Source organism: Mandrillus leucophaeus, unplaced genomic scaffold (genome assembly GCF_000951045.1).
Source record: "Mandrillus leucophaeus isolate KB7577 unplaced genomic scaffold, Mleu.le_1.0 Scaffold175, whole genome shotgun sequence".
NCBI lineage: Eukaryota > Metazoa > Chordata > Mammalia > Primates > Cercopithecidae > Mandrillus > Mandrillus leucophaeus.
In genome coordinates, this window is record NW_012101754.1 from 1,951,065 (window position 1) to 1,973,855 (window position 22,791).

General features: G+C 40.5%; 1 protein-coding gene across 3 annotated transcripts in view; it reads left to right on the plus strand.

Annotated features, from left to right (window-relative positions):
• The first annotated feature begins 1,148 nt into the window (after positions 1 to 1,148).
• TPP2 (tripeptidyl peptidase II) overlaps positions 1,149 to 22,791 on the plus strand; it is an 83,062-nt gene continuing 61,419 nt past the window's right edge. For 2 of the 3 annotated variants that reach the window (XM_011977224.1, XM_011977222.1), the window contains exons 1-4: positions 1,150 to 1,416; positions 8,977 to 9,105; positions 18,275 to 18,370; positions 20,580 to 20,684. In XM_011977224.1, the coding sequence (XP_011832614.1) occupies positions 1,252 to 1,416; positions 8,977 to 9,105; positions 18,275 to 18,370; positions 20,580 to 20,684 (495 nt within the window). In that variant the 5' untranslated portion in view covers positions 1,150 to 1,251. Of the gene's footprint in view, positions 1,417 to 8,976; positions 9,106 to 18,274; positions 18,371 to 20,579; positions 20,685 to 22,791 lie in introns of all 3 variants that reach the window. The other variant, XM_011977225.1, reaches the window with a different exon arrangement.

The window sequence follows — 22,791 nt, forward strand, 5'->3', positions numbered from 1 at the left end:
TCATTGTTTTGAAGTTATGGTCGTTTATTAGCCTTGGCCCTAGCTCCTGTTATTTAATGAAAAAGAAGCACACCTGTAACTATATACCACATGTAAAGCTATTGTTATATAACAAAATTGCCTTGACTATTTTTGATAACAGCATTTAAATATAATTTATTTCTTGGGTAATCCTATATATTTCATTGTATGCATTTTAAAACACTGCTTGAGAAATAGGCCTCACCAAATTGCCAAAGGGGTCTTTGGCACAATAAAAGGCTAAGATTACCCTGGCATGAGCATAGACATAAAGATCATTAGAGGACCACTGTGCAGCTTGCAGCAACTGACAGCAGGCACTGTGAGTTTGAAAAACTGCAAATTATGGCTCTATAATTGAGTGGAGAGCCGTAAAGAGCAATCAGGAACTTCAGTGTAAGAGGGGAAAAAAAAGATGTTTTTCAGAAATCCTGGAAGGTAAGGATCAGCAGATAGGAGGGGCCCATTTTAGTCTCGTGCTTTGTTACTGGCTACAAAGGCGACGGAATGGCCAACAACTCACTTCCTGTTGACTGAAACTATTGCCTGTCTCCACCCTATTGCTCCCCCTCACCACCTCACCCCCATCAAAGGGGCATAACAACACAGGGGAACCCAAAGCCTACACCCCTTAACCTGCGACCTTCCAAGTTCATGTCCGGAGCTTTCGCCGACACCGCGGGCTCCTTAGCAGCTAAGCGTGCGTGCGCCGGCTCCCTTGCCTCGGGTCAGCACCCCAGGTCTGGGGCCCCTGCAGCAGCCGCACCGAAAAGTTTCATCCACAACCTTAAGTTTGGAAACTATCGTTTGCCCAGCGAAGGGTTCCCACTATTCCTGGCTGGCGGTCTATCTCCTTGCCCGTCTCTCGGGGAGTGTTTCGGTCCGAGACACCAGGACTCTGCTTAGAGGCCTGCTGTTGCCTAAAACCCCAAGCGCGGGCCTCTTTAGGACCCCAGGTTCGAGATCCGAACCCTCCAGTAATAGCCTCAGACTCCGCCCCCTTCACTGCAGCCCGGGCAATACTCGGGCCTAGCTCCTGAGAGCGGCGCCGTTGGCTTACGTAGTAGTACGTGATTGGCCACCGCTCCTTGGCAGGTCGGGATTGGTGGGAGAGGGGCCGACCCCGCCCCTCGCCCCCGCCTCCTGCCCGAGGCCGCACGGGTGTCCTCGCGCTGCTAGTCCGCGCGCAGCCTGGCAGTTTGCCGCTTCCTCGTCCTCCATCCTGCGTCCATGGCCACTGCTGCGACTGAGGAGCCCTTCCCTTTTCACGGTCTCCTGCCGAAGAAGGAGACCGGAGCCGCCTCCTTCCTCTGCCGCTACCCGGAGTATGACGGGCGGGGGGTACTCATCGCCGTCCTGGACACGGGGGTGGACCCGGGGGCTCCGGGCATGCAGGTGAGGCAGCTCCCGAGAGCCCGGGCGCGGGGGCGCGGGCGGCCGGGGACGCCGGTGGGGACACAGCTTCGGAGCCCGGCATGCCAAAGCCCCGCTCTGCGGCCGAGTCTGGGCCTGGGTAGGCAGCACTGGGGTGGGCAGAGGTTAGAGCCGGGCGCTGGAGGGACCGGCGCCCGCCAAGGGTACTAACGGCACACCGTGCCAGGGTCGCTGGGCGGGCGAGGGCCTGGACCCCAGGTTGGGCCGTGTTCCCGGCCCAACAAAAGCAGCGTGCCCGGCGCGGCTGGCTAGGGGGAGCCTGGGTCCGCCTTTGGCCCCAGGGACCCCCCTTCCTTCTCGCTTCGGCGCTGCCAGGCCGGACCCCCGGAGGCTCCTTCCCTCCACGCCGCCTTCCTCTGCAGACCCCTCGTGCCTCGGACACTGGTCCCTGCCTGACGTTTTAAAAGAGAATTTTACAGCTTTTATCATTGGGGTGGGGTGGGGACACCAGATAGGCAAGTGACATGAGAACTTAATGTTTAGGGATCGGAAGCTTTGGTTTGGGGAAGAATAGTTTGTCTTTAAGCACGAAAGCTGGATTTCCAAAAGATAACCCAGTCCGCTTCCGGAATTGTTTCCTGTGGTAGTTTTGTGTATTCTATTTTTAAACGATCTTCTGCAGCGTATTTGCTTAGGGTCATTGAATCTTGTGGCTTAGTCTTCGTTTACATAAGGAGAATTCAGTTAGGTTTGGTTTTGGTGAGCCTCTCAGACCTTATGAAATGATGCAACTTTTTTTTTTTTTTTAAACCTGAAAGCATAAAACGGTTTTTAAAAATTACTTAGTTTTGCCTTAGGCAACTTTAAAATCTGTAGATTCAGAGTATCATACCAGAAGGTAGTTTTTTTTTTTTTTTTAAGTATGTTGTCTCTCGTTGAAAGCATTCTGTTTAAAGTCTGTAAAGTTTAACTTTTGTACATTTAGCCCTTTGCTGAAATCCAGTAATAAATTTCACTGTTGTTCAGGATCCATCTCCCAGCATCCCTGACTAATCCTACTGTATGCTGATCTCTCGTTGATCAGCCTCGGGCTATCTTATCCTCCTTTCTACGCTAAACACTCATCCTCCTCCCCACAATATCGCTTCCCTTCTGGATCCTTTATCTTGCTTTCTGATTATTGAGGTAGCATTTTGGAAGTAACTAGGGGGAGTCTGGCCGAATCTGCTTAGAAACCCCTGAGAATCTTGATTCCTGGTGTGTATTCTTCAGCACCACTCTAAAGTACTGCACACCTTTGATGAATCAGAAGAGGAGCAGGTACTGAATTCCCTCCCAGGAACTGGCGTTGTATAGTTGTCGTTGTATTTATAGCTTAAAGACTTAAAACAATGACAGTGATCAACTCATTGAGGCTTTATTACAAAGTAGTAATGCTTTCCATTCTGCTGTGGAGTGTGTTTACTTTTTATAGGATGAGTGGGAGGAAAACAGCTGGGATAAGTGGTTCACCGGTTCCTTTGTCAGGATAATAAGAGGGTCAGAAAAGGTTGGAGAAGTGCTGCTTGGTAGAATTTGTTGGTAGAATTTCCAGATCTGTTTCTCACATTCTTGTGTTTCTCTCTCTAAAGTAACAATAATTTTCACCCCACAGCGTTGTTGTGAAAATTGGTTGTAAGAGGACTAATTACATGTGACTTTTTTAAATGCTCAAGAAAAATATTAAACTATTTTCGCAATGATGCTTATTTTATTCTTTTTTTATATGTAATTTCAACTTTTATTTTAGATTCAGAAGGTAGAAGTGCAGGTTTGTTACATGGGGATATTGCCTGATGTTGAGGTTTGGGGTGTGATTGATCCTGTCACCCAGGTAGTGAGCATAGTACCCAGTAGGTAGTGTTTCAGCCTTATCTCCTCCCCTTCCCTTTGGGATCCCCAGTATCTATTGTTCCCATCTTTGTGTCCATGTGTACCCAGTGTTTAGCTCCCACCATAAGTGAATAGAAGTTTATGCTGGATCTTTCATCACCAACTATTTGGAGGGTAAATATACGTTAGATATTTGCATGTAATAAATATTCAGATAATAAAATACTGAAATCAAATGAAAGCATAACTCTTCTCTTTTAACAACCTTGACTCAGATATTTACCTAAACATAGCCAGTTAAAAGAAATTGGGTAAGGTGGCTTACAAACAGGAGGATTTTTTTTCCTGTACCTTTAACAGATTTATTTTGTAGATACATGTGTACATCATTAAGATTAGAGGATGGATAGAAATAAAAAGGAAGGAAAGAATGAAATAGGAGGAGGGTGAGGCTGAACTGGCCATTTGGAAAGCCAGGTGGGGTCTGAGTAAAGGACTAGAGGCACAAGTGAAAACTTGGAAGAACATAGTGAGTTGTCTCAGTCTTTGGTGACTTCCTTGGTCCCAATTCTTTTGTGACAGCTCTGTGGGCATGATAAAGTGGAGGATGGGTGGCATGAGAAGAGTAGTAATTACATAACTGATTTCATATTTCCTTAGCAGGTATTCAGGCACCTACTAGGTGGCTAAGTTTGTGTTAAATGGTACAGTCTTGCAAACTGTCACTGTTACAGAGATTGACAGGGGTTATTGGGGGGATGGGGCGGGGATTGGGTGGGGAGCACTGGCCAGTAAGAGCTGGGCTGGTCAGGTTTCACAGACCAGATGGAACTTGGACTACTCCAGAATATATATACACAGTAGCCAGAAGGTCTTCCTTCCACCAGTCTTATTTCTCTTTGATACATCCTTCACATTTCTAGAGTTATATTCCTTTAAAAAAAAACCTTGTATTATACCCCCATTTAAAACAAAGCCATTTTGGAATCTCAATTGCTTTTGTGTAAAAATAAAAAAAAAAATTGAATGGTATATATATGAGGCCGTTTGCCATCCAACTCTGTCCTCCTCACATAGCCTCAGTTCTCATCATCTCTTATGTCCACAGCCCCTTCATCCCATCTTTCATCTTTTGCCTCTCCTTGACCATTTCACTCTTTCACTTACCCAGATGTTTCAGGTCTTTTTGCCAATACATGCCTTTGCATGTGGTGTTTCATCTTCCGTCAGACTTCTACTACCTATCATCTGTAAACTCCTGCTTCATCCGTTTAAGATCCAGGCGGGTCTTGACACCCTTATGTTTTGGGAAATCAACTGATTTAATTCTGTGCCCACCCACCTCATATTTATGTGTGTGTTTGCCATTGTGTTAGGGCCTGCAGCTTCAGAGGTGAGTAAGGCCCAATCCCTCCTAAGAGTTATTTAGGCTTTTTGTCCCTTTGTTCTTATAGCAATTTGCTCAGATCCCCTTAATAGCACCTGAAATACTTATTTTAGTATTTCTGTTTAGTAACTTTTTCCTGGTTAACTTAAAAATCTTTGAAAGCATCTATCAAAATTGTATGAAATGTGCTTGTAATGTTAAATGTTTTTGTTGAATGGAAAAAATACGTGTGTGCATAATGAAGGAATATAATTTCCTCTTGGAGGGAGGTTTGAGGAGGTTTGAGGTTTGAGGAGGTTACAAGTAGTTTCGTAAAAATCTATTTTTACATGCACTAAAATTTTTATTACCTCTCTTTCAGTTAGCTTTCCTTCATTCCCCCCAAGCTGGGTTTTGTGTTCTTACATGTTTTTATATGCTTTCATAGATAGTGTCCTAACCTCTTTTATTTTTTTATTATTATTATTTTTCCCTCAAAGACCCAGTCTCACTCTGTCACCCAGACTGGAGTACAGTGGCACAGTGGCAGGATCACCGCTCGTTTCAGCCTCAAACTCCTGGGTTCAAGCAGTCCTCCTGCCTCAGCCTCTGCAGTAGCTGGGACCATAAGCATGTGCCACCACACCCAGCTAATTGTTTTATTTTTTTGTAGAGACAGGGTCTCACTGTGTTACCCAGACTGGCCTGACCGCTACTATTTATTGTCCTGTTTTGTGATCATCTCTCTACTTACTTTTCTTTCCAACTGACAATAACCTTTCTGAAAGCAAAGATTGTCTTATTTATATTAATCATTATAATATCAGAATAAAAGTCACTGGTTAATATTTATTAAATCTTTATTTGCTTAAAGGAATATTTTCAGTATCTTTCCTGAAATTTTAAGTAAATTCGTTAGCTTTGTGTTGTTTATGGCAGATTACAAACTTCCCAAGGTTTGTTCTGGTCCTCTCTGCAAACACTCCACCTTTTGTTCTGATCCTCTCTGCACATGTTTGGCAAATCTTCCAACTTTCACTAACTCCTCTACCTTAATGGTTACAGTGGAGACATACACAAAGATTCTTGACATTTTGGGGAAAGCTTTGGGCGATTTCTGTTTCATCCAGCCAACATAGCCCAGTAAGCATTTCCCAGTCTTCCACCCCAGGACCCAGGATTTAGTACTGAAACTCTACCCATACTAACTGCCCATGCTTGTAGTCCCACTTTCTCATGTGAAGCCTCCCCATTCTCAGAGATGAGGGATATAGTTCCATTGTTAGCAGTTCACCTTCCTCCTTTCCTTTACTTCTCTGAAAACCCCATGGCAAAATCCTCAGGGGATTTGCCTTTTTAAAACCCTCCTCTGACCTTACATTTCTGTTTTTGTCTTTTTATTTCTAGTGAAGTGGTTTTCTTTATCTAATGTTAAAGTAAGAGATTCATGGATAGAATAATTGCACGTATAATAATTTGTAATGAAAATGTGTGTGTGTGTGGGAGAGAGATCCTTATAAGCGTGTGGAAATAGGTGACAAATAAGCCATTAAATCCCAATAGACTTTTTTCCTTTGCTCATATATTGATAATGAGGTTTCTAATGAGAGGGATCTGTCTGACCTGTTAGTGCTCTCTTGTTATTCTTGATCTCAAGTCACTCAGGTTTGCCTATTGAGGTGAAGGTAGGTGATTTGGGTTCTTAGTCCTACTTGTATATCTTTCAGATTTCGTATTTATTTGGGGTACATTTTAAAATAGGTTATTTTCTTATATGATTAGTACATGACCTAGCTAGTTTTAATTTTATACAGTAGTATCAACTTTGTTTCCATTTTTATTTTGGTAGATTTTCTTACATTTTTCTCTTTTTTAATTATATTTTTGAGACACATAGCCTATCTCTTCAGAATCAGTATCTAAGTTTTATAGTTGTATCATCAGGGTTTGGTATGATTCCCACAGTGATTTTTTTTGAATTATGACTTTGAGCTTTCTGAGTTACCAGAATTCTTATTTGTTACGATTATAGGACAGTTCTCAAGAAGTAAACATCCAACTTGAAAATTACCATACATGAAAATAACAGCTGTGCCTGGGAGGCCTTTATGGCCCCTTCAGCTATCAGGCCCTCAGTTGTTCCATGGCAACAAGATTGAAATGAGATTTGGGGTCCACCAGCCACCCATTTGCTTTGTCTGGTAAAGGAAGAAAAAAAAATGCGTGCCTTTGTTTTCTCCACATCGTGAATTTCCTTCTCCTTCTTTAGGATGTACCTTAATTACAGAGCTTGGAGGATATTGCAGAGGAAATACTTGGTGTTGGTCAGAAAGACCTGGAGCAGCAGACATTAAGCTTTTTCTTAAAGAGTGTGAATTCCCAGGTGGAACTGGAGTCTGAAGACTGGGCTCTTCCACTTTACTGACAGTTTCTATGGTTTTTATGTTTCTGTTTCTTTCTTGAGGATGGTGTCTTTTTTTTTTTTTTTTTTTTTTCCTTCAGTCTTTGTGTCTCTGTTTTCTGTCTGATTCCTACTGGTAACTCAGTGCGTATTCCTGAATGCGACATATTTCCTTTGAAAAACTAGCCAAGAAAGAGCCCAGAAATTATTTTTCCCACAAAAATGTGTGAAAATATATACTGTTACTTGTAGCAATCATGTTATGGCTCAAATGAAAATTTGTGGACTGGCAAGAAATCAAACCTTTGAAAATCAGTCTTAGTGCTGAGTAACTTGTGTCTTGTAATTCAGTAATTAAATATTCATTGAATGCCTGACAAGCACTGCTAGGTAGTGGGTATATGTTGGTGAATAAAGTAGACATGGCTTTTGCCCTCATGGAGCTTTCTATTCTAATAAGGGGAACAGATGAAGATGACCCACCTGTATGATTAGAAATAGAATTATGTTCTGTAAAGGAAATGAGGTACAATGAGAAAGAATAATCAAGTTTAGGATGGCAGCTACCTAAAGGAGGTCATCGAGGAGGCCTTTCTGCAGGAGGGACTTTAATAGAAAACTGAGAGGATGGAGTCCTGTGGAATGACTGAAGAGATAAAGATTCTAGGCAGAAGGAACCTGTTTAAAAAGTCATGAGGCAGGAAAAAGTTTGGCATGTTTCAGGAATTGAAAGGAGGTTGGTGTGGTTAGACTCCTGAGTAACGGGTTGGCAGGGATCAGATGGTGCGAGGCTTTTTATGCAAGTATTCTGAGGGCTCCGTGAATACATCGATGGGCTTAAAGGAGAGGACCGATAAAATACAGCTTGTTTTAATACAGGTTGAGTATCGCAAATTCGAAAGGCTCCAATGAACATGTCCTTTGAGCTTCATGTTGATGATTTTGGAGCATTTGGAATTTTCAGGTTAGGGACTCAGCCTGTGTTACTTTTGGTGGGGCCAAGAGTGGAAACCGAGGGACCGCTTAGGAGGTGATTCACCTCATGGAGGCAAGAGATGGTGGTGGTTTGGAGTGTTAGGATAGTGGTAGTGAAAACGCGATGGATTTGAGCTATCCTTTAGACAAAGAATTAACAGGATTTCCTGTTAGCTTCACTGTGAGGAGTCAACTGAAGTAAAGTATCAGAGAAGTATTGTTAAATTTCCGGGGTGAACAGCTGGGTGTGGGGATTCCTGGGATGGCAAAGCCTGGAGAAAATCAGGTGGGGGGAGGGGCATGTTAAGCTTGAACTTCATTGTGTTTGAGGTGCTAGTGTGGCATCCAATAATGGTGCCATTTAAAACATTTTTTCCCCCTAAAGCTCTACACTTGTCCAACCCACAGCTCACCATCTTCAGATCTTTTCTCAAATGTTACCGTCTCTGTAAGATCTTCCTTGACCAGTCAAACTTACATTGAAAACTCCGCACCACCCATCTCCCTTCCCTGCTTAATTTTTCTGTGTAGTTAATTCTCACCATCTGACATGTTCTTTTTATTTTTTTCCCTAATACCCAGTGTGATAGCACATCTGACATGTTCTTTATTTTACTTTGTTATTAACTGAACTGCTTCCTCACTATAAGATCATCAGAGATTTTTGCATATGGATCACTGCCATATCCCCAGCACCTAAAATAGGGTGTCGCCTATAGTACATGCTCAGTAAATATTTGTTAACTGAATATATGAAACCACTTGAAGGATTCTGTAGTGTTTCCACAATTAAATTTTCTTACTAGTATTTGTCCAGGCTTTTGGCTTAAAACAATTCAGTTCTCTTTTTTAAGTGAATGCAGATTTTGTATATACATGCACATATATATGCATGGGTTTGCATTGTTTTCTTTAGGAATAAAAACCTAAAATCTACCATTCATATTTTAATTTTCTTAATTTTCAGGTTACAACTGATGGAAAACCAAAAATTGTTGATATCATTGATACAACAGGAAGTGGCGATGTGAATACTGCTACGGAAGTAGAGCCGAAGGATGGTGAAATTGTTGGCCTTTCAGGAAGAGTGCTTAAGGTCAGAGCTTTTGTCTTCTTTTTGAATTTTCTTTTTTTTACTCTGGCCTCAAAGCATCTAATGTTTTTACCTTACATTTAGTGATGGGGTATTAGTTATCCATTGCCACATAACAGATTACCTCAAAACCTCCTGGTTTAAAATGACAACTATTTATTACCTTGGAGTTTCTATGAGTGAGGAATCTGGATGTGGCTTAACGGGGTTCCTGTAGTTCAGAATCGCCTTGGAGGTTGCAAACGGTTAGCCATGGCTGTGACTTCAGCTGGAGGCTCAGCTTGGGAGAGGAGGGGGAAGTTTGTTTCCAAGCCTGGAGGGTCACTGGCAGGCCTTGTCTTCTTGCCATTGGGCCTCTCCACAGTGCTGCAATACCTGGCAGCACCTTCCCTGGGGGAGTGAGCCGAGAGAGTCCCCACAATGAAAGCCACAGACTTTTTGTAAAAGTGATCTTGGAAGGGACCACCTGTCACTTGACTATATTCAGCTCATTGGAAGTGAGTTGAGAAATCCAGCACACACTGAAGGGGAAGGGGTTTCACAAGAAGTGAGTCATTGGGGCTGCCTTAGAAGAAGCCATTATTTTGTTGTTTGATGAGGTGCTTAGAATTGGGTTGTATTTTTCAATGAGGTTGCCAAATTTTGTTTTGAATATAAAGGTAGAGAAAGTAACCACATCATAGCTTTGCCTTCATCTTTTATTGTCCCTTCATAGTATTCCCAGTGAACTTGAAGAAATACTTAGGCTATAGTAGCTGTTAACTTAAATGGCCGGCTTTGTCTTTTTTGTTTTTTTTTTTTAAACTTCTTTTTTTCGAGACAGAGTCTTGCTGTGTTGCTCAGGCTAGAGTGCAGTGGTTCTATCTTGGCTCACTGCAACCTCCACCTCCCGGGTTCAAGCAGTTCTCCTGCCTCAGCCTCCCAGGTAGCTGGGATTACACCACGTCCAGCTAATTTTTGTATTATTAGTAGAGATAGGGTTTCGCCATTCTGGCCAGGCTGGTCTCGAATTCTTGACCTTGTGATCCGCCTGCCTCAGCCTCTGAAAGTGCTGAGTTTATAGGCGTGAGCCATGGTGCCTGGCCTACCAGCTTTGTCTTATTCTATGTCCTTGGTAGAAAGGCCTGGGTAAGCTAAACATGAAAAATAAGTATAAAGCAAGCACAGAGCAGCTCATGAGCTAAGGAACATGAAGGATGGGAAGAATTTGTGATCCTGTACTCTATCATTTAAAGCAATAAGCAGAATTAGTTTGGAATATAAAATTATGATTATTTAGTTAGCTTTTCCCACCTTTTACCATCTATCTGAATTGTACTTAGGCCTTGTCTTTCAAATAAGCTTTTTGTGGCAGCATATTGGTTGTCTGTGCCGTGTAATAAAGTACCATAGACTTAGCAGCCTAAAACCTTGTGTATTTCTGTATTTATTATATCCGTGATTCCATGGGGTAGGAGTGCAGGCATGGCTTTTTGTGGATCTCTGCTCAGGGTCTCACAAGACTGCAGTCAAGGTTAAAGGCTCTGCTGAGGCTCAGGCTTCTTTTCCAAGTTTACATGATTGTTGGAAAAATTCATTTCATGGCAACTGTAAAACTCGTGATAGCTTGCTTCTTCAAGGCCAGTAAGAGAATCTCTGACCTTGGTGATGATTCCAGTCTTTCTTTTAAAGAACTCACCTGATTAGTTCAGGCCCACTGAGAATCATCTCCCTTTTGCTTTGCTCAGAGTCCTTAATTACATCTGCAAAATCCCTTCACCTTCTATACATACCGTAGTGTAATCATGGGAGTGACATCTCATTAGGTCCTGCCTTCACTTAGTGGAGGGACTTGGTTCTTCTTAGAAATCTGGCTGTCATGGGCAGATGGCAGCCATTAATAATCCAGGTTATACTTCCTTTTCCATGTGTTATGAACTGATTATGTGGGTCCCTACCCCCTGCCAAAATTCATACATTGAAGCCCTATCCCTCAGTGTGATGGTATTTGGAGGTTGGGCCTTTGGGAGGTATTTAGGGTTAGATGAGGTTATGAGTATGTGTCCCCTCAGGATAGGATTAGTACCCTTGTAAGAAGAGACACCAGAGAGCTCTCTGTAGAGCAGGCTCTTTCTAGGGCATATGAGGACACAGCAAGAGGGTGGCCTCTGTAAGCCAGGAAGAGGGCTTTCACCTGCGCTCAACCATGCTGGCACCCTGATGCTGAGCTTCCAGCCGCTAGAACTATGAAAAAGTTTCAATTGTCAGAGTCATCCAGTTTATGTTGCCGGTTGAGAATCCCTTATCTGAAACACTTGGGACCGGAAGTGTTTTAGGTTTCAGATTTTGGAATATTTGCATTGTATATACCAGTTGGGCCTCCCTAATCCAAAATCCGAAATGCTGCAAAATCCAGAACTTTCTGAGTGCCAACATGACACTCAAATGGAGCATTTCAGATTTTCGAATTACAAATGCTCAGCCATCTGAATTACTCTAGAGTTTGGCCCGTCTTCCACCAAGTGAACCTTATTATTAGAATATGTTTCAAAGGGAAACTTGGGATTCTTGTGAGTTATGGCACTCTGGGAAACTAGAGAGAATTCCCAGTAAGTCCTGCAGGCTTAGAACCATATAAAATTATTAGTCGGTTATTTATTTATTTATTTATATTAATTTTGAGATGGAGTCTTACTCTGTCGCCCAGGCTGAATACAGTGGTGCAATCTCGGCTCATCTCAACCTCTGCTTCCTGTATTCAAGTGATTCTTCTGCCTCAGCCTCCTGAGTAGCTGGGATTACAGGCATGCGCCACGACACTTGGCCAATTTTTTTTTTTTTTTTGATATTTTTAGTAGAGATGGAGTTTTGCCATGTTGGCCAGGCTCGTCTCAAACTCCTGACCTCGAGTGATCCACCTGCCTCAGCCTCCTAAAGTGCTGGTATTATAAGCATGAGCCACCATGCCTGGTCTCATTTGTTTTTAAATAGCTGTAGTAATCCCTGCTTTAGATAAACCACATGAACTAACAATATCACTAGTGTTCAAAGGTAGAATTATATATGTATCATAAATATTGATATCTATATAAAGTCAAAAAAATTATAAGGTTTGTCTTTTCTCAGCTTGGCGACATATTTCTTTAGCTCTACTATTAAGTATTCTCAGCCCTTCATTGTGAGTTTTTAAACTTAATTTTTAATTGTGTTCAGTATGTCTTAATAGTTTAAAAAGACAAATATTTTTACAAGGCTTCTAACAAAAAGAGTTAAATCCCTGTAACACCTCTCCTCTACTGTTCTCTACTTCAGCAGTGCGTCGATACATTAAATTCTCTTCAGTTTAAAATAACATGCTAATAGTTTTTATTTCTTGATTTTTTTTTTTCTAGTCTTAGTCTTTATTTGTAGAATTAATATGTGGAAGAAGAGAGTTTAATTCTCAGGTCCTTTATTTCCAAGACTTTTTTTGCATTTTCTCATAGGTAACTTCCTCTCCATTGTTTTGCTGTTTTTGGTTAATTGCACATTGGACCTCTTGACTTGATCCTCCAGTTTTTAAATTCTTTTCCACCCTCCTTTTCTTCACTGCCTTTATCTTTTTCCTTCCCGAGAGATTTCCAGCATTTTCTCAACATTGTAACCCTTGTGTGAATTTTTTTAAATTTTGCCTGTTTTTAATTGCAAAAGCCCCTTCATGTTCACTGGGAGCATATTTTTGTATCATGTATGCAACATTTTATCTCTGAGATAAAATTTTAATTTATTTCTATTTCATTGTTTCTTCCCTCCGCTTCCTCCTGTTCTCCTTTCTTAGTCTCCTATTCTGCTTTCTCTTCTTTCTCCCTTTTTCTTCACCCTCTCCTTCCTCCTTCTCTGCCTCCTCCTTTTCCTTGTTCTCTGCTTTTTACGTTAGATATTTTGTTTAGGTGTCTAATCATTCCTGGCTGTCTTATTTTAGCAAGGCACAAGAAAAAGTGATTGGAAGCTCCTCTGCTTGTGTGGGGTCTTTTGGTGGGTTTCACTGTAGGGTAATGATAACATTTAGGGGGACCCCTGTAGTATCAGTATACACTGTATTTTTTCCACTGGGATGCCCTGTTACCTTAAAGAAGTCCTTAGTTCATTTGACCTGGGGTTTAGGGGAGGAATGAGCAAGAAGTCTGGCCGTAGATATTCAGGTAGCCACACCATGCAAGGGGTCTGGAGTGATGTCATGCAGACTCAATTTTATGTCTCATCCTTCTTGTATTAGTTCCTTTTCACACTGCTATGAAGAACTACCTGAGACTGAGGAATTTATGAAGAAAAGAGGTTTAATTGACTCACAGTCCTACAGGCTTAACCGGAAGCATGACTTGGGAGTCCCAGGAAACTTGCAATCATGGTGGAAGGTGAAGGGGAAACAAGACATGTTTTCTCATCATGATTGAGTAGGAGAGAGAGCCAGCAAAGGGAGAAGTGCCATGCATTTGTTTATTTATTTATTTTTCTTTTCTTTTTTTGAGATGGAGTTTTGTTCTTGTTGCCCAGACTGGAGTGCAATGGCATGATCTTGACTCACTGCAACCTCCGCCTCCCAGGTTCAAGTAATTCTCCTGCCTCAGCCTCCCAAGTAGTTGGGATTACAGGCGCCTGCCACCACACCCGGCTAATTTTTGTATTTTTAGTAGAGACAGGGTTTCACCATGTTGGCCAAGCTGGTCTCAAACCCCTGACCTCAGGTGATCCACCTGCCTCAGCCTCCCAAAGTGCTGGGATTACAAGCGTCAGCCACCGTGCCTGGCCCCCATGCATTTTTAAACCATTAGATCTCCTAAGAACTCATCACCATAAGAACAGCAGGGGAAAACCCACCCCAATGATCCAGTCACCTCCCAGCACGTCCCTCCCCTGACAGGAAGGGATTATAATTCCACATGAGATTTGGGTAGAGACACACAGCCAAGCCATATCACCTCTTCTTTGCTGTGTTGACAAAGTTGACATATCAGCTTTTCTCCGGTTCAACTATGGAGATTGCTTGGTTGGTGAAGTTTGGGCGGGATGTGAGATGGGGCAATGGGAGTGTTCTTACACAAATTTTCCACCAGTCTTCTTAGAACTCTATTCTCCATCCATCCATAAAGTGTACTCACACACATGTTCAGTTTAATTTTTTTCAGAGATGTGCAGGTGTTTAGATATTTTGCAGTAGTCAATAAAGGGAAAAATTATTAATCACTGGGATTCTACTTGCATCTCTGCAACTCTTTGGTACACAGTTTTTAGAAAGCAGCACAATGAAGTCTTCAAGTTTCTTTGATGTAGTCATGCATTTATTAAGACAGTCTCACTCTGTCGTCCAGGCTGGAGGGCAGTGGCATAATCTCAGCTCACTTCAACCTCCGTCTCCTGGGTTCCAGCAATTTTCCTTCCTCAGCCTCCCAAGTAGCTGGGATTATCGGCGCCCGCCACCAAGCCCGGCTAATTTTTTGTATTTTTAGTAGAGATGGGGTTTCACCATCTTGGCCAGGCTGGTCTGGAACTCCTGACATCAGGTGATCCACCCGCTTCGGCCTCCCAAAGTGCTGGGATTACAGACGTAAGCCTTCGCACGCAGCCATCATGCTTTGAAATGAATTGAATGTTTATAGTCTATTTTTTTCACATAGCCCGTAAACTGCTAACAGACTTTTTATTTTTCTGTCAGTTTAAGATAACTGTTACGTGCTTTGAACACTTCAGTAGCCTCATTCTCTAAGAATGACATTCCTAGGCCTCCTTGAGAAACCAATGGTAAGCTACTTATGGCCTATGGTATTCCCATGAGCAGATGAAAGTACGAAAGGGGAATATAACTTTAAAACCTTTTACTATAAAATATACATACATAAAGTACATAAAACACATATATACAGTTTTATGAATAGTATAGCTAACACCATGGTACCCACCCAGATCAAGATAAAGAGTATTGCCGCACATCAGAAACTTCCTGCATCCTCCTACAGCACAGCCTATTTCAACTTTTGTGATAATCATTCCTTTGCTTTTCTGTGTGTAGTTTTACCACATCTGTGTGGCTACATAAAATATATTGTTCAGTTTTGAACTTTACATGAACAGTCTCATTTCATTCATAAAATTTCGTCATACATCGTTTTTCCCTTGGTGTTGTGAGATTTCAGTTTCGTAAGACTTGCCCATGTTGTCACGGGCAGCAATGATTTATCAGTTTCATGCCATGGTTTGTACCTACCACATTCTATCCATTCTGCTGTGATGTGTGTGTATCCTGTGCACATGTGTGTGGATGTCTCCAGGATGTGTTCTTAGGAGTAGAATTGCTGAATCATGGAGATATGTCACTAGGTCATGCCAAACAGTTTTTCCAACTGTGTGTTTTTTACTTGGACAGGACATCTCCTTGACCAAGTGTTTGTATTGAAAGACATTTCCAGGCTGGGCGCAGTGGCTAACGCCTGTAATCCCAGCGCTTTGGGAGGCCAAGGCAGGTGGATCACCTGAGGTCAGCAGTTCAAGACCAGCCAGACCAACATGGCAAAACCCCCTCTCTACTAAAAATACAAAAATTAGGCAGGCAGGGTGGTGCGCGCCTGTAATCCCAGCTACTAGGGAGGCTGAGACAGGAGAATCACTTGAGCTTGGGAGGCAGAGGTTGCAGTGAGCCAACATGGCGCCACTGCACACCAGCCTGAGCGACAGAGCAAGACTCCTTCTCAAAAAAATTACAAAAAGACATTTCCACTAGCAGTGTATAACAAGTGTTTTCTGACCCCATGATCATAGAGATATTCTCCTATATTTCTAAGAAGTTTCACAGCTTTTCTCGTTTGTTCTAAAATTCACCTGGAATTGATTTTATATGCTTAATTTGAAGAGTTCTGTTTACTTTTTTCTGTAAGAAGACCCAGTTGTCCCAGCATCATGTATTCCACAATTTTCACCCAGCACCATGTATTCCACAATTTTCACTCTAATTTTTAGTGCCTTCTTTTCAGTTGGCACCCTTCAAAATGTGGTGAGCTTCTAAAGTCTCTTTCATATTCTCTTTGTCCCTTTGTTTTTGGATGCTTCCCCCACTTCCTTTATTCTAATTTTAGTAGCATTTTGGAATTTTTTTCATTTTACCACATTTAACTGGAAGTCATTTTAAAAACAACACTTAGTCTTAAATGTTTTTGGTTTTTTTTTTTTTTTTTTTTTTTAAATAAATAAAGATAAATCCAGGCATATTGAATGACTTGGCCAGATTCAGCATGGTACTTAGATGCAGTGACAGCCAAAGGAAACAGTGTGCATGTGCCCTGGCCTGTGTGATGAGGCTGGCAAGACTGAAATCATTTGGAAGCAAAAAAAGCTTCTAAGAGGACTTCACCACATGGTACCCTAACACTCAGGTGACACTTGGTCCATTAAGAAAAATGTTCGATTTGTTAGGCATCCTTTCTTTAAGAGAGTCAGAGAAGTGAGGTGTAATTGGTAATTAAAAAGATTACTTGTATCATATGAAAATCAGTCTTAATACATTGTAGTTACTGTGTAATTAGAACTATTTTTAAGATACCAACTTAAAATGGTCAAATGTAAAGATTTTATTCTTAGAAATAAAAAAAACTTTATGTAGAATACTCAAATATGCAAAATAAAATTTCATAATTGCCTCGTAAAGTTAGCTTTACTCTTACTCGCCTAAAGTTAGATAGCCCTGATTATAACTTTTATATGATTTTTTTTGGTGTACTTTTTGTAACTAGTCTGCCTTCCTGGTAAGGAAAAATACATAGTTGTGATTTGAGAAGTATCTGTTTCCATGAACCGTGCAGACTTGGATCTCATTTATATTTAAATATAAATTCTGTTGGATTGTTTTTATTGTGTGATCATATATAACTTAATGCCTTTCTATTTTGCAGTTATTTTAATTAGTTACTTCATTTAATCTTTTGGCATTTCATGATTTTCTGTAATGTCTTTGTACAAAGAAGTTGCTGCTTGCCGAGGGTTACAAAGCCACCTGTGTAGGGGACACGGGTGAATAAATACTCTGAATTTAAAAGCTAATGACTACTTCCCATTTTGTTGTTGCAGTGCTTTACTGTTTTGCCATGGGCTGTTGCAAAAACATTAAAGTTCAGAATTCCTATTCTCTAAAGAAGGTTAAGTTTTGAGTGAAAAGTGCTAGCTTGTATGCCAACATGTTTGAAATTACACATTCTCCAGACATCCAGTTGATTTGGAAGTGATTAATGGCACATAGGCCTTCAAAAGGTCACTACGTAGTATTAATAGCTCCTTGAAGCTCTGTGAATGATTGTTTTCCTCTATTTAGTTGTGAGGAAATTTCATCCAAAAGTTTTCTGCCTGGGAAGTAATTGGATGAAGGACATAGGGATGAGTTAAAGATACTGCACAAGTGAGGATTGATGAGGCTACCAGCTCTGCGTGTTTCAACCTTGTCATTTATACATATTTAAAAGCTGGTTTTGATGACCACGGTTCCATGATTGCAAAGAGTATAAATACCCTACATTTTCTTGATTGATGATTCATGTTGGTTGACGCTCAGTTCACTTTGTTGTTCACAAGAATAAGGTAGAGATTTTCTTCCTTTTACAGATAACGAAGTAGAAGCCTGTGGGTTCCTTCTAGTTAGTGATAGAGTTTGGATTCAGAGCCAGATTTATCTGACTTTAAATCCCATATCCTTTATACAGAATTTTTGATTTCCATGATAGAACTAGGTTCCAGTTTTCAACTTTCCTGTTGTTCGGGCAAGTGATTTGATTTCTCTGCTGCTTTGCTTTCTCTATTTGTAAACTAAGCATACTGTGTGCATCGCTCTACTAAAAGTTTAAAGTGTTTTAAAATACTTTGAGATAGTTTAAAAGATTATTACCAGATTTTAATGGTTTATTGAGACAGTGTATGTTGAAAGCACTTTTTACGAAACATTGTATAAATGAAAGGTATTATTCTAGTTGAATTATTTACGGACAAGAAAAAAGAAGTGATAAAGACATTAACTACTTAAGAGTATTAAACACATTGTTGTCATACATGAGCATCCTTATCCAATTTAAGCTTGTTAGAGTAGAAGTAATATACTTTTTTGCTCAGTAGTGTATCATTGGAATTGGAAAGCATTTAGTGAATGAACAGGTTACCCTTTTTTTTTTTTTTTCTGTAGATTCCTGCAAGCTGGACAAATCCCTCAGGCAAATATCATATTGGCATAAAAAATGGCTATGACTTCTACCCTAAGGCTCTCAAGGAAAGGATACAGGTAATGTACAATCTGGTACCAATGACTTGTATTCTTCTGACTTGTCTTCTTCCTCAGATTTTATTCCTACTGAAGAAATATTTCATAAAATCTTATTAACTCTTAGTTTTTTGGGGGGTTGGTGGCTTTCAAACAATGACTGCTTAAAGATTCTGCTCAATGGAATGTCATCCATGTAAAGTCGTGATTCTTAATCTTGAGTACATGGATAAGCTTAGGGAATCTGTGAATACACTGAAATTGTATTCAGATTTTTGTGTTTTTTCTGGGAGATGGGATATCGCTTTCGCTGGATTTTTGAAGGACTTTTTTACTTGAAAAAGGCTAAAGACAGTGAATTCAAAGTCCAGACCACCTTTTCGTTTCTGTTCCTGTAGTTTCTGTGATAATGTCCCTCCCCTGTTTAACTAGCCTTCTTGCTCCCGCTTAGTCATCATTTAGTATTAAGGTAAGTGTTAATCAGACCTAAAACTGCTGAAGTGTAAGAAGCACCAGTGTGCCGTTAGAAAAATAAGAGTGGTAAGCAGAATGATAAAGAGCCTGCTTTAAAACAGTTCAGTAAACTTTCTGTGATAATGGAAATGTTTGAAATGTTCAGTTTCTGCTCTGACCATTATGGTAGTCACTAGCCGTGTAGCTATTGAGAATTTGAAATATGTCTAGTGTGACTGAGGAATTGAAATTTTATCTTACGTCATATTTTAAAATTTAAGTTTAAATAGTGTCATGTGGCTAGTGACTACTGTGTTGAGAATGCTGGTACAAGTAGCTAATACAAGTACCTAATACAAGTCCAGGGTTGCAGCTGTAAGATAAGGTATAATCTTGGGAAGTGCGCCTGATGAATAAGATGTATGGGCCCTTGCCTCTGTAGTGTTATTTCCCCAAGGGCCTGTGAAGCATAAGAAGTTACTCAGATTACCTTATTTGTCAGTTTCTCATCATTCTGCAAAATAAACAAGAATAATGCATATAACTTTTATTGCATAATATGTTATTTTAAAATTTCGGGCTGGAATGCAGTGACATGATCACAGCTAATAACTGCCTCAACCTCCTGGGCAATGCTCCCGTGTAGTTGGGACTACAGGCACACACCACCACACCCATCTAATTTTTGTATTTTTTGTAGAGATGGGGTTTCACCATGTTGCCCAGGCTAGTCTCGAACTCCTGGGCTCAAGTGATCCACCTGCCTCATTCTCCCAAAGTGCTGGGACTACAGGTGTGAACCATTGCATGACCGTATTTTATACAGTTTATTAAATTTAATCAGCTGTGTTGATAGGATATAATTTAATATGCAAATATAGTGTTGTTAAAGTAACGTGGACTGTTCCTTTAGCTGCATGGGGAGATACCATGAGTTAAAGACACTGGAGATAAGGTTAAAACCAATTTCAGTAATACAGAACCCTATCAAGTCAAAGAGGATGGAAAAAAAATAGAGAGGGAGGAAATTGAGGAAGCCTGCATTATCTGTCAAAGTGCAGCTGTAGTCTTAATCTAGTCCTCTGCTAGGCTTATGGCATTTCCCAATTTTGTATGGGCCCAGAATACAACATTTTCTTCCTTTTAATGACTGGGAATTCAGTCAGTTTTCTGAGGTAGTACTAGGTATTCCTGGAGAAGAGAAGGTTTTAAATTGGGGAATATGACACATAACAATACATCTGGATATGTCTTGGTAAACTTCTCTTAAACCGTAGGTGCAATGAATTGACTAACCAGTTTTTAATAAGTGATCCATGGCTTTATCCTCTTCATTAGAAATGATTTTTTTTCTTTTTGAGACAGAGTCTCACTCTGTTGCCCAGGCTGGAGTGCAGTGGCTCAGTCTCAGCTCACTGCAGCCTTCGTCTCCTGAGTTCAAGCTATTCTCGTGCCTTAGCCTCCCAAGTAGCTGGGATTACAGGCACCTGCCACCCCACCCAGCTAATTTTTGTATTTTTAGTAGAGACGAGGTTTCACCAAGTTGGCCAGGCTAGTCTTGAACTCCTGACCTCAGGTGATCCGCCCACCTCAGCCTTCCAAATTGTTGGGATTACAGGCGTGAGCCACCACGCCCAGCCAGAAATGATTTTTTAAAACCTCTCTATGAGAATTGTGTAGCACCACAGCTGTAACAACAAAGTTCACATACAAATGCCTGTCTAGGTTTACCTGAGCATTTGTCAGCTTAATTATAACAATTTTTCTCTCTTTGCAGAAAGAACGGAAGGAAAAGATCTGGGACCCTGTTCACAGAGTGGCCCTTGCAGAAGCCTGTAGAAAACAGGAAGAATTTGATGTTGCCAACAACGGGTCTTCTCAAGTTGGTGCTAGTCGATTTCATTTAAACATTACCCTAGAACCATATTCCCATAGAGTTTTTAGAGAACTAATAGACTGTTTTTCACAAGTTTTCTTTTTTCACAAATTTTGTTTTAAGTTGGTTAATTTTACTAATTTTTCCTTTATCCTCAAGTCAGTGTACATATGTATGAATTTTTAAAACTTAACATATAATACATATAGGGTAAAAGTACAAAAATTGTGTTTAGTTATGAATTCTCCCATGAAAGTTGCACCTGGGAATTTCTCTTGTGCCCCTTCCTCGTCACTGCTCCCTTTCTCTTCCCAAAGACAACCACCGCCTTGACTTCTAACACTGCAGATGATTTTGCCTATTTTGATTTGTGTAAAATGGAACCATATAGTATGTTTTGTTGTTTTTTGTCTTTTTTTTTTTTTTGAAATGGAGTCTCGCTCTGTCCCAGGCTAGAGTGCAGTGGTGTGATCTCGGCTCATTGCAACCTCCGCCTTCCAGGTTCAAGCTATTCTCCTGCCTCAGCCTCCCAAGTAGCTGGGATTACAGGCATGTGCCACCACACTCAACTAATTTTTGTTTGTTTGTTTGGTTGGTTTTTTTTTTGCATTTTTAGTCGAGACGAGGTTTCACCATGTTGGCCAGGCTGGTCTTGAACTCCTGACCTTGTGATCTGCCCACCTTGGCCTCCCAAAGTGCTGGGATTGCAGGCGTGAGCCACCGTGCCTGGCCTATGTATTCTCTAATTATATGTATTATTGTCACTTCTCTAAAAAGGGATTTCAGAATACTTCATTTTTCAGTTAATATGTTAGACCTCATGGTCCTTGTTTCAAAACATGAGAGGGTGTAGTCCTTGGTTCCCATATACTGATTTATGGAACTGATACTGATGAACTGATTATTTCTAAATCACCTGAATTATTTTAAAAGTAATTAAGATTTCTGGGCTTTATCCCCTGATAATTCTGATTTACTATGTGGGATGAGAAATAGCATCGATATTTGTGGTAGGCTTTACATGATTGTGATTTGCGTGGAATTTAGTAATCATTGGCCAAGATAATTTGCTATCCTACTAGTTTCTGATGTGACAGCCTCAGATTATCATAAGGACAAATAACTTGCTCAGGATTGCACAGCTAAGTTTCTGAATTGAATCCATATTTCTTCTCTCTAGGTTAATACTCACACCATGCTATTTATAGAAGGCAGATTGATTTTAAGCAATATTAGGTGCTCTTGATCAAAGACTGCTACCTTTTTCTATAAATTGCCAAATAGTAAATATTTTTAGTACTCTCTTATGACTACGCAACACTCCCCTTGTATCATGAAAACATAGGCAATATGTAACTGAACCAGGAAGGCCATGTTCCAGTAAAGCTTCATTTACACAACTTTGTCACAGGCTAGATTTGGCCCATGCACCATGATTTGTCAACCCCTGCTGGATCTTAATATAGTAACATAGTGAGTCTAGAGATATTATTCGTCTTAATATCAGTATTTATGTGCCTTTCTGTCTCCCAGCTTATTTCTGTTTAAACCAGTCATTTCCCTAATTATTTGAGTACCTAACTTATTTTTTATATATACTCTAGGTTAGAGAAATGTTTTGGAGAGGTAACACATGCTAGTGCCAGTTGTTGTCTAGTTTGTACATTATCGAATGTAAAGTACTTGGTTTTATTAATGACCACAGAGCTAAAATAAGGTTTCACTTACCCCATTAAGTGTTTCTTTTTAACATAGCAGTTTCTAAAAGAGATAAGACGATTCATGGGTTTTATTATTTATTTGGATTCTTAAGAAAATAAATTTGAGATAGAAAAGGTCCTGATATAAAAATCTGAAAGTCAATAGATAACCTATTTTGTAGCAGTTTTAGAGTTGCTTTTGGAAATGAGTTAGATGAGAAATACGAAACAAGCATATCTTGGCTAAAGGGAATCACCAACGTGTAGCACAATGTAGTTCCCAAAGCAGGCCTAGTGAGTGAGTAAATGAGATTGAGTAAAATAACTGTTGTTTAGATCTTTACTGTATGAATGGATATCTGCTTCATTGAATTGAATGACAAGTTGCATAGATAGAACAAAATTTTCTTACA